The 15906-nt window shown below is 41.3% G+C and overlaps 1 protein-coding gene across 2 annotated transcripts in view; it reads right to left on the bottom strand.

Annotated features, from left to right (window-relative positions):
• Ocln (occludin) overlaps positions 1 to 15906 on the bottom strand; it is a 64202-nt gene that overhangs the window by 38113 nt on the left and 10183 nt on the right. For both annotated transcript variants that reach the window (XM_042691107.1, XM_042691106.1), the window contains exons 2-4: positions 14460 to 14566; positions 9548 to 10223; positions 4578 to 4739 (exon numbers count right to left, since the gene is read on the bottom strand). In XM_042691107.1, coding sequence (XP_042547041.1) covers positions 4578 to 4739; positions 9548 to 10223; positions 14460 to 14509 — 888 coding nt within the window. In that variant the 5' untranslated portion in view covers positions 14510 to 14566. The remainder of the gene's footprint in view (positions 1 to 4577; positions 4740 to 9547; positions 10224 to 14459; positions 14567 to 15906) is intronic.

Here is a 15906-nt window from a genome sequence, read left to right as displayed (position 1 = left end):
AGAGGACTACCTCTGAATTATGATTCATAAAAGTTAACCTTTATCCCATCAAAACTCTTATAAGAGTCAAGACAGAGAAACTGGTCAAATGTTACCATCTCAGAAACTACCAAAAGGTAAAAATTAGTGAATATGACCTGCCCAGAAAAAATACAAACCAAGAAAAAAGTGATACACACTACCTGTTTCAACTACAAAAATCATAAACTCTTAACAACATCAAAAGTTACTAGCAAGATTGTAAATAAGCTTTAGAAGACAACCTGTAGGGCTGGGAAGGTGGTTCAGTGATAGAGCGCTTGCTTGCCTTGCATGCCTGAGGCCCTGGATTCGATTCCTCAGCACCACATAAGCAAAAAGAAAAAAGCCAGAAGTGGCACTGTGGCTCCAGTGGTAGAGCGCTAGCCTTGAGTTGAAGAGCTGAGGGATAGCGCCCAGGCCCAGAGTTCAGGCCCCACGACTGGACCCAAAAAAAAAAAAAAAAAAAAAAAGAAGACAGCCTGTACTATTTTCTAAAGATGGATATTCACAAACTCTACAACCCATACATACCCAAAGGAAATATACACAAACATAGGTGACTCAATAATAGATAGGAGAAAGAAATTCTGACTTCCTATTGCACAGTGAAATGATTATATTAAAAGAAAACAAAGCAACAACCTAGATGCCCCACCACAGAAGAATGGATCCAAAAATTGTGGTATCTATACACAATGGAATATTATGCAGCCATTAGAAATGACAAAATAATGGCATTTGCAGGGAAATGGATGGAGCTAGAAGGAATCATGTTGAGCGAGGTAAGACAAGAACGAAGAGACAAACGGTACATGGTCTCCCTCATAAGTGGATGCTAAATCCAAAAGGTTAGGTGATACGATAAAACTAACAGGACTTAAGAAACAAAGAACTCCCGCTCATCTGGTTGAACCACTACTAAATATCCCCATGCTGCTGATCACAAATATGGTATATAACATGTGAACACTGTTATATATTACAGACTGTGGTAGACAATTTGCTCCAGGGAAGTTAGAATGAACTTGTGACTTTGAAATTATGTAATCATTTAATCACAATCAAAAAAAAAAAAAAAAAAAGAACCTCGGGGAAGGGAGGGAGGGAGGGGATGGTAGGGGGAAAACAATGGAGGGGGTAACAATGTTCAAGAGGAAGTGTACTCATAACCTCACTCATGTAACTGTAACCCTCTGTATAGTAGCTTTACAATAAAAAAAATAAATAAATAAAAATAAAAATAACCAGCACAAACAAAAAAAAAAAAAGAAAACAAAGCAATAACAATAACCACAACAAAAAAAAACAGAAGAAAGGAATTTGATTATTTTCACCATAAAGAAAAGTGGTAGACACCTGCCTGGCAAGCTTCAAGTCAGGTTCAATCCTCAGTAAAACAAATACATAAATAAAGCCAGGTGTTTGCTGGCATGGTGGCCCACACTGAGAATCCCAGCTGCTCAGGAGGTAGAGATAAGAAGGTCAAGCAAAAGGACTGGCAGTGGCTCAAGCCTATAATCCTAGCTACTCAGGAGGCTGATATCTGAGGATCTCGGTTCAAAGCCGGCCCAGACAGGAAAGTCCATGAGACTCTGATCTCCATAAACCACCAGAAAACCAGAAGTGGTGCTGTGGCTCAAGTGGTAGAGTGCTAGCCTTGAGCTGAAGAACTGAGGGACAGCACCCAAGCCCAGAGTTCAAGCTCCATAACTGACAAAAAAAGGGCTGGTGGTGTAGCTCAAGTGGTAATGCGCTTATCTAGTAACTAGTACACTAGCAAGGAAGGCAGCAAGCAAGCTCTGAGTTCAATCCCCAGTATTGCCAGGATATATAAATAAAAAAAAAAATGTTTACCATGACTTGAACTTTACATATATATATATATATATAATATTAATACATAAAAATTAAAAACAAGGTAACTTGGCAATACTTGGTAAAACTTAAAATATGCCCACTTACAATCTTCTGGGCTGACTTTGAACTGAGATACTCAGATCTCAGTCTACTCAGAAACTCAGGATTATAGGCCTAGTCACTGGCACCAGGCTACCTGGGGCTAGAACTCTGGGTCTAGGCACCGTCCTGGGCTTTATTTTCCTCAATCTAGCATTCTACCACTTGAGCCAGAGTTCTACATCCAGCTTTTTGGTGGCTAACTGGAGATAAGAGGCTCACAAAGCTGGGCTGGCTTTGAATCCATTTCTCAGATCTCAACCTCCTCAGAATCACAGATGTGATTCTGCCAGAACCTGGCAGAATGTCTTTTTAAGAATCATCATCATCATTCCCTGAGCTGCTATGATAATGTTTTACCTAATTATCAAAAACACCTAGAACTCATGAGCCTTCATGATAGGGAAAAAAATCAGATGACAGGCCAAAGTTCACTAGGACTGTAATATCACTGGTACTCAATTGTTTTGTTAACCTCTAGAAACCTTAAGTAAACAAACCCAACAGCTAGTGAAAATGACACACCCAGAAACTCTGGGTGAAACCTTGACTTCATAGCTCACAACAGATTGTCCTATCATCTTGCAGTAAGCGGCATGGCTTGAAGCTGGACGTGGAAACGCTGTCTGCCATCTTCCCATCCCAGGGGCCACAAAGAAGGGCTTCCCTCTGATAGAAGGCAGGACCCAGTGACCAGCACTCTGCAGCAATCACATATCATACCCATTCTGGGCTTTCCTATAAAACAGCTTCTTTTCTCCTTAGCCAACTAGAAGTAATCTCATCTATGCTTCTAGGTTTCCTAAAACCTCAAGACTTACAGGGAGACTTCAGGATATCAGTGACCCACAGCTTGCCTGGTACTTCTCTCTATACCCTACTCTCACTGGCCACTGGCCAAATAGGCCCACTCTGGAACCAAGGTTCTCTCCTGGCCTTCTTGGCAAGAAATCAATTGTGGCTAAAGAAATCTTTGACAGCAGGTTCAGAGATTGCTTCTAACCACATCCTAACAAAAACCATCTCATTCCAAACATCTCTAAAGACAGCACAGAAACACACATTTCTTCTTTTCTTTTTTCTGGTGCTGATCCTGGGGCTTGAACTTAGCAACTAGGCACTGTCCCTGAGGTCTTTTGCTCAAGACTAGTGCTCTACTACTTTAGTCACAGCTGACACTTGAGAGTTTTTCAGTAGTTTATTGGAGATAAGAGTCTCTCAGACTTTCCTGCCTGGGCTGGCTTTGAACCACGATCCCCAGATCTCAGCAAGAGCAAACATTTCTGAGGTGTTCCTAGAGAGGGATTTCTTAGGCTTTTAGCAAATTGCATCATATTAGGAAGCCCACTGTGATGGATAGTATAGAGCTCTCCTGAGTCAAAACTCCTCCAGTACTTAGGTGCTGGTGGCTCATGTCTGTAATTCTAGCACTCAGAAGGCTAGATCTGAAGATTACAGTTCAAAACCGGCCTGGGCAAGAAAGTCTGTGAGACTCTTATTTCCAATTAACCATCAAAAAGCTCAAGTGCTTGCCTTGAGCAAAAAAGCTAAATGAGAGCGCAAAGTCCTCAGTTCAAACCCCAGTACTGCGGGGCTGGGAAGGTGGCTCAGTGGTAGAGCGCTTGCCTTGCATGCCTGAGGCCCTGGACTCGATTCCTCAGCACCACATAAGCAAAAAGAAAAAAGCTGGAAGTAGTGCTGTGGCTCAAGTGGTAGAGCGCTGGCCTTGAGCTCTAGAGCTGAGGGACAGTGCCTAGGCCCAGAGTTTAGGCTCCATGACCGGACCCAAAAAAAAAGCCGCCAACTCCAATGTTTTTCTTTCCCACATGAAATAAACTATTTAGGCCAAATTAGTCACTGTAGTTTACCATGATGTAATACATGTAAAATGTTTAAAAAGCTGTCAATGTTAGCCCGGCGCCAGTGGCTCACACCTGTAATCCTAGCTACTCAGGCGGCTGAGATCTGAGGATCACGCTTCAAAGTCAAGCTGGGCAGGAAACTCAGGCGGCTGAGATCTGAGGATCACGGTTCAAAGTCAAGCCGGGCAGGAAAGTCCATGAGACTCTTATCTCCAATAAACCACTAAAAAACCAGAAGTAGTGTTGTGGCTCAAGCGGTAGAGCGCTGGCCTTGAGCTGAAGAGCTCAGGGACAGCACCCAGGCCCAGAGTTTAAGCCCCACGATGGACAAAAAAAAAAAAAAGCTGTCAATCTTTATCATTCTCAAAACACCCTACCTAGCCAATCTTGACCTAAGACAACCTCCTAGGCAAGTGATTTCTCCAAAAGGATAAGCAGCAAAACAAAAGGTAAGAAGAAAAATTTATTTTTATCATGCAAAAGCCAAACTTTTTCTGCTTGGTTTCTTTAGAAGCCATTGCTTTTCAGAGACTATATCTGCTCTTGAAAACAGAAATGATTTTAGTAAAACAATTTCCATTTATCACATCCTCTTAAAATTTTGACTAAAAACTAAAGTGGCAACTTTGCAACATACATGGACAATAATCCTAAAGACAAGTTTAACAAGGCACCAATTTAAAGACAGAAACCCAGTGATTGATTTAATGGAAGAATAAATGGTCTTATTATACTCACCCACTCTTCCACATTGGGGGCCTGTTCATCATAAATGTGCTCCTTGTCCCACAAAATATTGGACTTGTCATAGCGGTCCATCTTTCTTCGTGTTTTCACAGCAAAAAAAATGATTAAAGCAAAAGCCACAATAATCATGAAGCCCAGTACAATGGCAATAGCCTAAAAAATGATCAAAGATATTGGTATAATTAATGTGAATTGCTTACTTAATCACAATCTACCTACAAGTTAAAACCTATCTCTACCTAAGAACTTAATATCTGCAGCTTAACTGGTGTAAAACTGAAGTGTAGTTGAACATTTTAGTTAAATTATAAAATCCAACCCACATATTGCTAAAATAGCAATATACAAGTATGTATGTACACATGTATACACACACACACACACACACACACACACACTCTACTTGACTAAATCCTCAGATTGCTATCAGAACCTAGGGAAGAGGCCTCCACAATAAAGAAAGTGCTTCTACCTGCCTCTGGTCACCAAGTCCATTATGTTGTCATAACAATTTTTTCGTGACACTGAGGTAGAAACCAAGTGAGTGAAGTGACATATAGACAGGTACTGAGGGTTACACCTGTAATCCTAGCTATTCAGGAGACTAAGATGTAACTATCAGTTTCTAAATCAACAGACTAATCTGTGTGACTCATCACCACCAAATAACTAGCAAAAAGCCAGAAGCAGATGTATGGCTCAAGTGGTAGAGCAGAAAGCTTAAGAGGGAAAAAAAAAAAAAACCTAAGGAAGAACATCTAATTCCTGAGCTTAAGTCCCAGTACTTCCACCAAAAAAAAAGCAAAGGAAGATAGAAAGAACATACACACTCAGATATGAGTGCAAGGACATCCAATAGCAAATGTAGTGAGTACACTAACATCACAAGTAGAAAAGTGGGTTGTGGGTTGGCCCTAATTTACTCCTGGATGAGTGTTCCCTTTGTTCTGGACACCTAGTGTATTCTGTTGCTCTTGCTGTTACACTGTCTGATCTAAGAAGTTTCAAGGTTGGCTTGTTTACTAACCTGTGGGTCATAATAAACATGGATGCCTAAGCATCTCCTTAAAGGACAGGCATCCTCAGACACTCCCTTTCAAGACAGGTGTCCATGCCTGAGATACATATTTTCCTTTCAGAACACTTTAGTGATAAAAGGAGTCATCTTCTGACAGGCACTGTGGCTCAAGCCTGTAATCCTAGCTACTCAGGAGTGAGATCTGAGGATCATATTCAAAGCCAGCCCAGGCAGGAAAGTCCCTAAGACTCTTATCTTGAATTAACCACACACAAAACAAAACAAACAAAAAATGGAAGCAGAGCTTTTGCTCAAGTGGTACAGTGCTATGGAAGTAAAGCTATGGCTCAAGTGATAGAGTGCTAGCCTTGAGCAAAAAAACTCAGGGACAATGCCCAGGCCTTGACGTTCAAGTGCCAGGACTAGCACACACAAAAAAGAACATGTTATCACTCCACTGGAGAGCTGTAGAAAACTAGTCCTGAAAACTTGTACACTTAACAGCCACATTTTTATTAACAGGTAAAAATAAAATAAATTAATAAATTAACCCAATGATGCTATACTTAAAGAAAAAAAAAAAGACCATATCTGTCTATGTAGTCCCAACTGGTCCAGAATTTAGAATCAACCTGCTGCCCTGGCTTCCTGAATGCTGAGATTAAGTTGTGTACCACCACCCCTGGCTTCAGTACTAAAGGGCTTGAAAACTGCTAATCTTGCAGGTACCAGTGGCTGAAGCCTGTATTCCCAGCAACTCTGAGGCTGAGATGAGAATCTGGGTTGAAGCCATTCCAGGCAAGAAAGTCTCTGAGACTTATATCTCCAATTAACCACCAAAAAAGGCCAGAAGTATAGCTGTGGCTCAAGTGAGAGAGCACTAGCTTTGAGCAAAAAAGCTCAAGGATAGCACTCAGGTCTTAAATTTAAGCCCCAGGACTGACACTAAAAAAAAACTAATCTGAGAAGCAGCTTTTTTGTTGTTGTTGTTGGTTGTGCAGCCTGAACTCTGGGCCTGGGCACTGTCCCTCAGCTCTTCAGCTCAAGGCTAGCACTCTACCACTTCAGCCACAGTGCCGCTTCTGGCTTTTTTCTGCTTATGTGGTGCTGATGAATTGAACCCAGGGCCTCATGCATGCAAGGCAAACAAACACTCTATCACTGTGCCACCTTCCCAGCCTGAAGCAGCTTTAAACATCCAATTATGCCTAGTTTGTTTTTTTTATTAAGCATGTATTAACCATACAAGGAAGAAATTTCATTGTGACATTTCCACACATGTATTGAATGTATTTCAATTCATCCCCTCACGGCCAAGGTACCTGCATGCTTGGCAAATCTTTTTACACTAAATGTAAGTTTCAATACATAGACTTGTTTTACATTAAATGATTAAAAACAAATTAGAGCAAATGGATTAACAACTCATTTGATCTAGCAGATTTCCATGTTTACAGTGTTTTGTATATGTACTATAAAGGGCCTTGTGATAAGGAAACGTCCTATAGGGACAGTCATCCAGTGTCTGGTAAGTGTACAAGTGGCTTCTTGGCCTGGGAGCACTTGAGATTGAGGAAGATACCTGCCTTTGCCCCTGATATCCACTAGTGAGTAACAGAAGGCTGTGTAGATGTCACAGTGACATCCTTTTTCAGAGAGTAAGTTTTAAGTAATCAGAGGATTAAGAGTGAACAGGTGTGGTGAGATAGCACAGACATTTACTTAGCAGACCTGTCTGAATGGTAACCTTTGAAATCTACACCTGCAGGGGACCATTAAGTTCTGGAAACCCAGACAGTTACTAGAGAAAGTCTGACCCCCAGAGCGACTCATTCAGGCATTCCTGAGTCAGAAAAACAAAACAAAACCAGAAACGTTTCTGGTGTTAATGTAATTAAGATGACTCATGGTTTCGGGAGGCAAGGTTTCCAGCCCCAGCTGCACATCTGAATCATCTGGATAAGCTTTTATAATAGGGACAGTGGCCAGGCCAGTGGCTCACACCTGTAACCATGGCTACTCAGAAGGCTGAGATAGGATGATCATGGTTCAAAGCCAATCTGGACAGATACATCCAGGATACTTTTCTCCAATTAAAAGCCAGAAGTAAAGGTGTGGCTCAAGTGGTAAAGCACACTAGCCATGAGCAAAAAAGCCAAACCATAGTGTGAGGGCACAGTACCCCCCCCCCCCCCACACACACACGTACACAGATGCACACATGTGTGACCAAAGAAAAACTGGGTAAATTAGACTTCACCAAAACTAAAAGCTCTGTACAAAGATTATCAAAAAATGAAAAGAGATAGACAGAATGACAAGTATTTACAAACTGTCCACCTAATAAGGAACTTGTATCTAAATTATAAGAAAGTAAAAATGAGTAAAGATTGTGAATACATTATTTCTCAAAAAAATGATTTCTCAAAGATGGAAGACATGGCTAATAAATACATGAAAATATATACCAAAAAAGAAAAAAGATACTTAACAGCATTAACTATGAAGTAAATGCAAATCAGACCCACAATGAAGTCCTACTTCACACATTAGCACAGCCAGAATCAGACAAGTAGACAGGAACAAGTGTTTGTGAAGCAGAAGAAAAATTGAAACCCTCATACATTTCTGGTAGGAATCTGGAAAACCCTCAAAGCTCTTCAAGAAGGTAAGTGTTACCATATGACTCATTAATTCTATCCTTAGGTACACAGGCAACTAAAAAGACACTGAAATACAGGTCACAAAAACTTTTAGAGATGTTCACAAAAATTTGTACACTAGTGATCTAACCAGTATAGAAACAGCTCTAATGTTTATGGGTAAATCCAATGGAGCATAGAATGAACATATATTGGAATACAGTCAGCAATGAAAAGGACCGAGGAACTCACCATGCTAAAATATAAGTAACTCTCAAAAACACTGTGCTAAGTGAAAGAAATCAATCATAAAAGACCACAAAATTTGAGCTTGTATATAAAGTACCCAGAAAACAGGCAAATCTATATGGGGAGGAATAGTGGCTGCCTAGAGAGGGATAGAAAAATGACTGCTAATGGGAACACAAGTTTCGCTGGGGGATAGTAAATATCTTTTGGGTGTGTGTATGTGTGTGCCAGTACTAAGGCTAGAACTTACATCTTGAGTGCTGTCTCTTTAACTTTTCACTCAAGGGTGGAGTTCCAGCACTTGAACCATAGTTCCAAGAGTGGTAATGCTCACGTAATTCTGTGAATATACTACAAACCATTCAGCTTTTTTTTTTTTTTGGTTAGTTGTGGGGCTTGAACTCCGGGCCTGGGCGCTGTCCCTCAGCTCTTCAGCTCAAGGTGAACGCTCTACCACTTGAGCCACAATGCCTCTTCCAGTTTCCTGGTGGTTAATTAAGGTAAGAGTCTCACGGACTTTCCTGTGCAGGATGGCTTTGAACTGGGGTGCTCAGATCTCAGCCTCCTGAGTAGCTAGGATTACAGGCATGAGCCACAGGTGCCTGGTCTCAGCTATTTTTTAAAGTAGCAGAATTATATGATCCATCTGAATGCTGATACTCAGCACTTAGCCCGAGATTTTGATATTAAGTGAGACCATGTCACCCATCCTATTTGAAGCAAAGTGCCAACAATACAAATCACAAGTTGAAAATTTATGACCTTAAGAGGGGGAGGGGAGCCGGGTGCTGATGGCTCATGCCTGTAATCCTAGCTACTCAGGAGGCTGAGATCTGAGGATCACGGTTCAAAGCCAGCCCGGGCAGGAAAGTCCATGAGACTCTTATCTCCAATAAACCACTAGAAAACCGGAAGTGGCGCTGTGGCTCAAGCGGTAGAGCACTCCCCTTGAGCTGAAGAGCACGGGGACAGTGCCCAGACCCAGAGTTCGAGCCCCACGACTGACAAAAAAAAAAAAGAGGGAGAGGGGAGAAGAAAACATTAACTCATACCTCCTGGGGATCCACCACACAGTAGTGATACAAATACTGATCCACGTAGAGTCCAGTGGCTGCAGGTGCATAAAACTGGTTGCAGAGTGCATATATCTGTTGACCATACATAGATCCAGAGGCCTGGGCAGTTGGGTTGACTCCCATTATATAGACAATTGTTGCAATAAATACCATGATGCCTAGGATAGCACTTATTATTATCACGGTTAAGTAATATCTTCTTGTTCTAGACATATCAGATCTTATCACGCTGGTAACAAATATCACCAATGAGGCAATGAAACAAAAGGCAGCCATGGCCAACAGGAAGCCCTTTGCAGCTCTGGGATCTGTATATCCTCCTCCATAGCCATAACCATAGCCATAACCATAGACATTTCCATAGCTACCAAAGCCACTTCCTCCATAAGGGTAGCCAAGACCACCACCTAGAAGGCCAGATCCATAGCCTCTGTCCCAGGCAAGTGTAGAGGCCACACATGCAAATATGGCAATGCACATGACAATAATGAGCATAGACAGAATCCGAATCACTCCTGGAGGAGATGTCCACTTGTAGAAATGAAGGATTTCATCTTCTGGGTAAAAAGAGTATGCTGGTTGAGAAAGCATTGGTCGAACGTGCATTTCTCCACCATATATGTCATTACTCGGTGCATAATGATTTGGTTTGCTGGAATGCAAACGAGAAGAACTTTAAGTTACTACATTTTGGTGGTTAACAGACAAAATGTATATAAAGTACTTGGAATGACCTAAACTAATCATTGGGAAATGAAACTGTCACTGCTATCCAACTGAACCCTGGAAGCACACTGAAGAGCTTGTTAAAAGATTAGATAGAAGTCATGCGTCAGTGGCTCACACTTGTAATCTTAGCTACTCAGGAGGCTGAGATCTGAGGATCTGTAATCTTAGCTACTCAGGAGGCTGAGATCTGAGGATCGTGGTTCAAAACCAGCTCAGGCAGGAAAGTCCATGAGACTCTTATCTCCAATAAACCACCAGAAAACCAGAAGTGGCACTGTGGCTCAAGTAGATAGATGGATGATAGATAGATAACTAGCCTAGCCTCTGAGCAACTGATTTTGCAGATCTTAGGTGGAACAAGTTTCCAGATGATGCAGATGCTACTGGTCTTAGAAATACACCTTGAGGATGACAGTATTGCTAATCTAATACGGAACAAAGATTCTCCAAATTTTCTCCGTATTAGGATCACTTGGGAAAGAGTAAAAATCTCAAGTGGTATGCACTATGTCAGTTACAATATAATCCCTATGGATGAGACTCAGACCAGTTTTAGAACAATGGTATTAATCTTTCAGTTTATGTGGTACAAGATGGGTGTATTCAAACAAAATACTAGTTTATCCACAGTACTTCCTGGCATTTTCACTCTCCTACTTATGTACACTCATCCTGTATTCAATAGACAACTCTTTGCTGGAGTTGCTAAGTTATCTGTTTCTGGACACTGTGCTGAGTAATAGAGATACGATGTAAACAAGATAATCTAACTTCCCCAGGGTTTATTTGTTGTTGCTGTTATTGTTAGTATTATTGTTTATGCAGGAACTGGAGCTTGAACTCAGGGCCTGGGAGCTGTCCTTTAGCTTTTCTGGTCAAGGCTGGTATTATATCACTTGAGCCACATCTCCACTTCAACTTTCAAGTTATTAATGGAGATAACAATCTCACAAACTTTCCTGCCTGGAACGGCTTTGAACCAAGACCCTCACATCTCAGCCTCCTAAGTAGCTAGAGTTATAGGTGTAAATAAGCCACCAGCACCTGGCTCATTGCCCAGTTTGCTCTATAAAAAGCACTGCATGACCTATAGTTATGGCACAGCTGCAACATAAAACAACTCAGTGCTGCACTGAGATCTCATCAGGGTAATATCTACTTGAATCTTGGGTCTCCTTTAGAAAAATTACTTTGCACATCCCAATAATTTAACTATAATAGACTGCTTGTGATAAGACACACTGAATCTCAGAATTACAGGCTCTGAGGAGGCCAAATTCAATTCTAAACTGACTTAGTCTCTTACGGTTTTCCCTTTATTTTCACAGACCTCCTATTTCCCTGCTCCAAACAAGATATGTTACTGCTGGCTTCTGCTGATCATGAGAATTCAAATAAATTATCTCAGTATATGAGAATGAAAATAGAGAAACTAGAGACTATGTGTCAGCTGGTTTTTGGAAATGTCAAGATGAAAATTTCACATTCCATTCTTCTGGAGCATTTGGTTGTCTCTGTGTGGTGATAATGTGAAAAGTGTAGGTCTGAATATTCTCGAATGAATATTCTGGTACACAAAATCACTTATTTTTCTAAAGTATACACCCAGGGAGATGGAATTTCTGGGTCAAAGACTTGTATATCTTCAATCTACTAGAAAATGTGAACTTGGGAATGAAGCCCTGGGTTCAATTCCGTAGTACCATATAAACAGAAAAAGCTGGAAGTGGTACTGTAGCTCAAGTGGTAGAGCACTAGCCTTGAGCCAAGAAAGGTCAGGATCAGTGCCCAAGCCCTGAGTTCAAAGCCCTAGGACTGGCAAAAAAAAAAGTGAACTTGTTTTCCAGTAGTCACTTACCAGTTATCAATTATAATGCCATCAAAAATTTTACAGCAGTATTGCTTATGGTAACTCCGAATTAATTGTCCACCAGAGTAAACAGGTAGGTGTGATGTTCCTGCACAGCAGAACAGTACAGGACTGTGCCAACAGGGCAGCCACTCTACCTAACACTTGATACAGTGCTAGTCCAAAATGCTAGTGAATTTCACAGAAATACCATGGAAAAAAGAATGTGTCAGTTAGGTACATGAGGCTCATGCTTGTAAATCTAGCTAGTTTGAAATCTGAAGAATGCAGTTCAAAGCCAACCCAGGCAGTAAAGTCCATGAGACTCTTTTTTTTTTTTTTTCTTTGGGTTCGGTCGTGGAGCTTGAACTCTGGGCCTGGGCGTTGTCCCTCAGCTCTTCAGATCAAGGCTAGCGCTCTACCACTTGAGGCACAGCGCCACTTCTGGCTTTTTTCTTTTTGCTTATGTGGTGCTGAAGAATCGAACCCAGGGCCTCAGGCATGCAAGGCAAGCGCTCTACCACTGAGCTACCTTCCCAGCCCCGTCCATGAGACTCTTATCTCCAATAAACTACTCAGAAAGAGTCAGAAGTGGCATTGTGGCTTAAGTGATAGAATGCTAGCCTTGAGTACAAAGAGGGACAGTTCCAAGGCCCTGGACCAGCCCAAAAAAAAAAAAAAAAAGTGTCATACCTCAAACACATATCCTGAATTAAGTAAAATATACTATTTTTCATTTCATTTTTAATGTAGTTGCAAGAAAATGTAAATTTTATATATGGCTAGCATTACATTGTTTGTTGCTATCTTTTTGTATATATGTGTCAAGGCACATACCCTACCACGGAGCTTTATCCTAGGCTCTACAGCATTGTATTTTTAAGGTACTTCTGTAGCCAGTCCAGGCAGAAGAGCCCGAGAGACTCTGATTTCCAATTAACCAGCAAAAAGCATGACTGGAGGTATGGCTCAAGCAGTACAGTACCAGCTATGAATAATCTTGTGCTGGTATGAGCACAAAAAATAACAAAGCAAAAGTGATACTATATTACCAATGGCCATCTAAACAAGGCTTCTGGGGTGTGGTGTGTGTGAGCGCGGGAGTGCGCATGCACACGTTAGTAATGGGGTTTGACCTCAGGGTTTCACCCTTGCTTGTTCTTTGCTCAAGGCTAGGATCCACTTGATCCTCTTTTCCAGTTTAGATCTCAGTCTGTTGAGTATCTAAGATTACAGGCATGAGCCATCACAGCCTGGCTTTAATACTGAAGTTTCGTATCATGTATGAAAATAAAGTGGATATATAGACACAAATATAAACCTAGACAACCTCTATAAGGTGAACATTTGAAATGCATGCTAGTAGTTAAATCTACAGGGAAAACCTATCATATTGGGATTCAAGAATAAGAAAGGGGCTGGGAAGGCGGCTCAGTGGTAGAGTGCTTGCCTTGCATGCCTGAGGCCCTGGGTTCGATTCCTCAGCACCACATAAGCAAAAAGAAAAAAGCCGGAAGTGGCGCTGTGGCTCAAGTGGTAGAGTGCTAGCCTTGAGCTGAAGTGCTGAGGGACAGCGCCCAGGCCCAGAGTTCAGGCCCCACGACCGGACCCAAAAAAAAAAAAAAAAAGAATAAGAAAGAGTTAGGCTCTGGTGGCTCATGCCTATATAATCCTAGCTACTCAAAAGGCTGAGATCCGGGGTCTGGGAAAGTGACTCAGAGGTAGAGTGCTTGCCTTGCATGCATGAGGCCCTGGGTTCAATTCCTCAGCACCATATAAGCAGAAAAAGCCGGAAGAGGTGCTGTGGCCCAAGTAGTAGAGAGCTGAAGAGCTGAGGGACAGTGCCCAGGCCCAGAGTTCAGGCCCCACACGAACAAAAAAAAAAAGAGGCTGAGATCTGAGGATCACAGTTCAAAGCCAATCTGAGCAGAAAAGTCCCTGTGAAACTCTTATCTCCAATTAACCATCAGAAAACTGAAAGTGGTATTATGGCTCAGAGTGGTAAAGCACTAGCCCCTAGAGTAAAAAAACTCAGGGAAAGCACCCAAGCCCTGAGTTCAAGCCTCATGACTGATTAAAAAAAAAAGCAAGAGAGAAAGTCACTTTTCAGTGTGTGTGTATGTGTGTGTGTGTGTGTGTGTGTTTGTGTGTGTGTATTATATATCTCCTTTTGTACCATTTAAATTTACAAATTGTTTAATTTTTAAAAACAAATCCTTGGTAGATTAAAGTTTCAATCCCACACAATTTTTACATGTGATAGACTTCATTAGAAGGGGGAAAGGGAGAACCAAATAATTATTTACTTACAATTCATCGGGTCTATAAGGAGGAGGACTTTCAAAAGGCCTTGTTGACATGGCTGATGTCACTGGTCACTGATCTTTATATAAGCAATGCTCCCAAGATAAGCAAACCTAGGCAAATAAAGAGAGGACAATGGAATTACTATGGATGCCAAAGTTTTCCTGAACAGCAAAAAAAACAACTAAAACAAAAATACTCTCTATTTATTTCTCTCACCCACTGCCATTACATGTTGGTTCATTAATTCCTTAAGCACAGGAAATTAACTTGTTATTCCTCCTATGACCTCCCATCATGCTCTGCACATCCATGACACTCAAGGATCTTTAAAGCTAAAATTCTAAGTTATAGATAATAACTTCAAAACTGCCACGTTAGGGACCTGTGGGTATAGACTAGTGGTAGGGTGCTTAGTCATTTGCACAAGAGTCTGAGTGCAATCCCCAGCACTAAAACAAATTAAAGCATAGACAGAAATATTCTTAAAGTAGTCGCTTCAAAAAGCAAAGATACAAAAAAAAAGTGAAATTTCTTAAAAATAAGCTGGACACTAGTGGCTTACACCTGTAAGCCTAGCTACTCAGGAAGGTGAGATGTGAGAATCATGGATCAAAGCCAGTCAAGGGGCTGGGAAGGTAGTAGAGTGGTAGAGTGCTTGCCTTGCATGCATGAAGCCCTGGGTTCGATTCCTCAGCACCACATAAGCAAAAAGAAAAAAGCCGGAAGTGGCACTATGGTTCAAGTGGTAGAGCACTAGCCTTGAGCTGAAGAGCTGAGGGACAGCGCCAGGCCCAAAGCTCAGGCCCCATCACACACACACACACACACACACACACACACACACACACGCACGCACGCACGCGCGCACAAGACAGAAAACTCAAAGATTCTCATATTAACCACCACAAAGTCAGACTATTCTGGCTTTTACAGGTGTGGCTTAAGTAGTAGAGGTCTAGCCTTGAGTGAAAAAACTAAGCAAGAGTATGAGACCCACTACCAGCACCAAAATAAAAAATGAAAAAACAAAAAAACAAAACTTCTCAAAACTAAATTATTTCAATGCTGGGCATGGTGGCACTGAACTGAAATCCCAGCTACTTGGGATGCTTTTAGACAGAAAACTCTCAAATTTGAAGTCAACCTAGACAATGCAGTTAGATCCTGTTTAAAAACATGAAGCAAGGCTGCAGGGTATAGGCTCAGTGGCAGAACATTTGCCTAGCATATACAAAGCCAAGGTTCAACTCCTAGCACTAGAAAAATAAAGGAAAAATAAAGAAATTATGTCGTCTTACTTTTGAAAGTTCATATGAAAATGCACAGGACATGTACATGTACTTTGTCAGCAGTTGTCTAGCACATACTAGTCCCTTAGTATAGTGCAAGTTTCTCCTATCATTTAAGTAGGAAGGATTCAGTTAGTGATTCCAGCAGAGATATGAGTAAA

This window comes from Dipodomys spectabilis, unplaced genomic scaffold (genome assembly GCF_019054845.1).
Source record: "Dipodomys spectabilis isolate Male_0828 unplaced genomic scaffold, ASM1905484v1 ptg000140l, whole genome shotgun sequence".
Lineage (NCBI taxonomy): Eukaryota > Metazoa > Chordata > Mammalia > Rodentia > Heteromyidae > Dipodomys > Dipodomys spectabilis.
The sequence above is the reverse complement of the archived record's forward strand: the minus strand, read 5'-3'. Positions and strand labels throughout refer to the sequence as shown.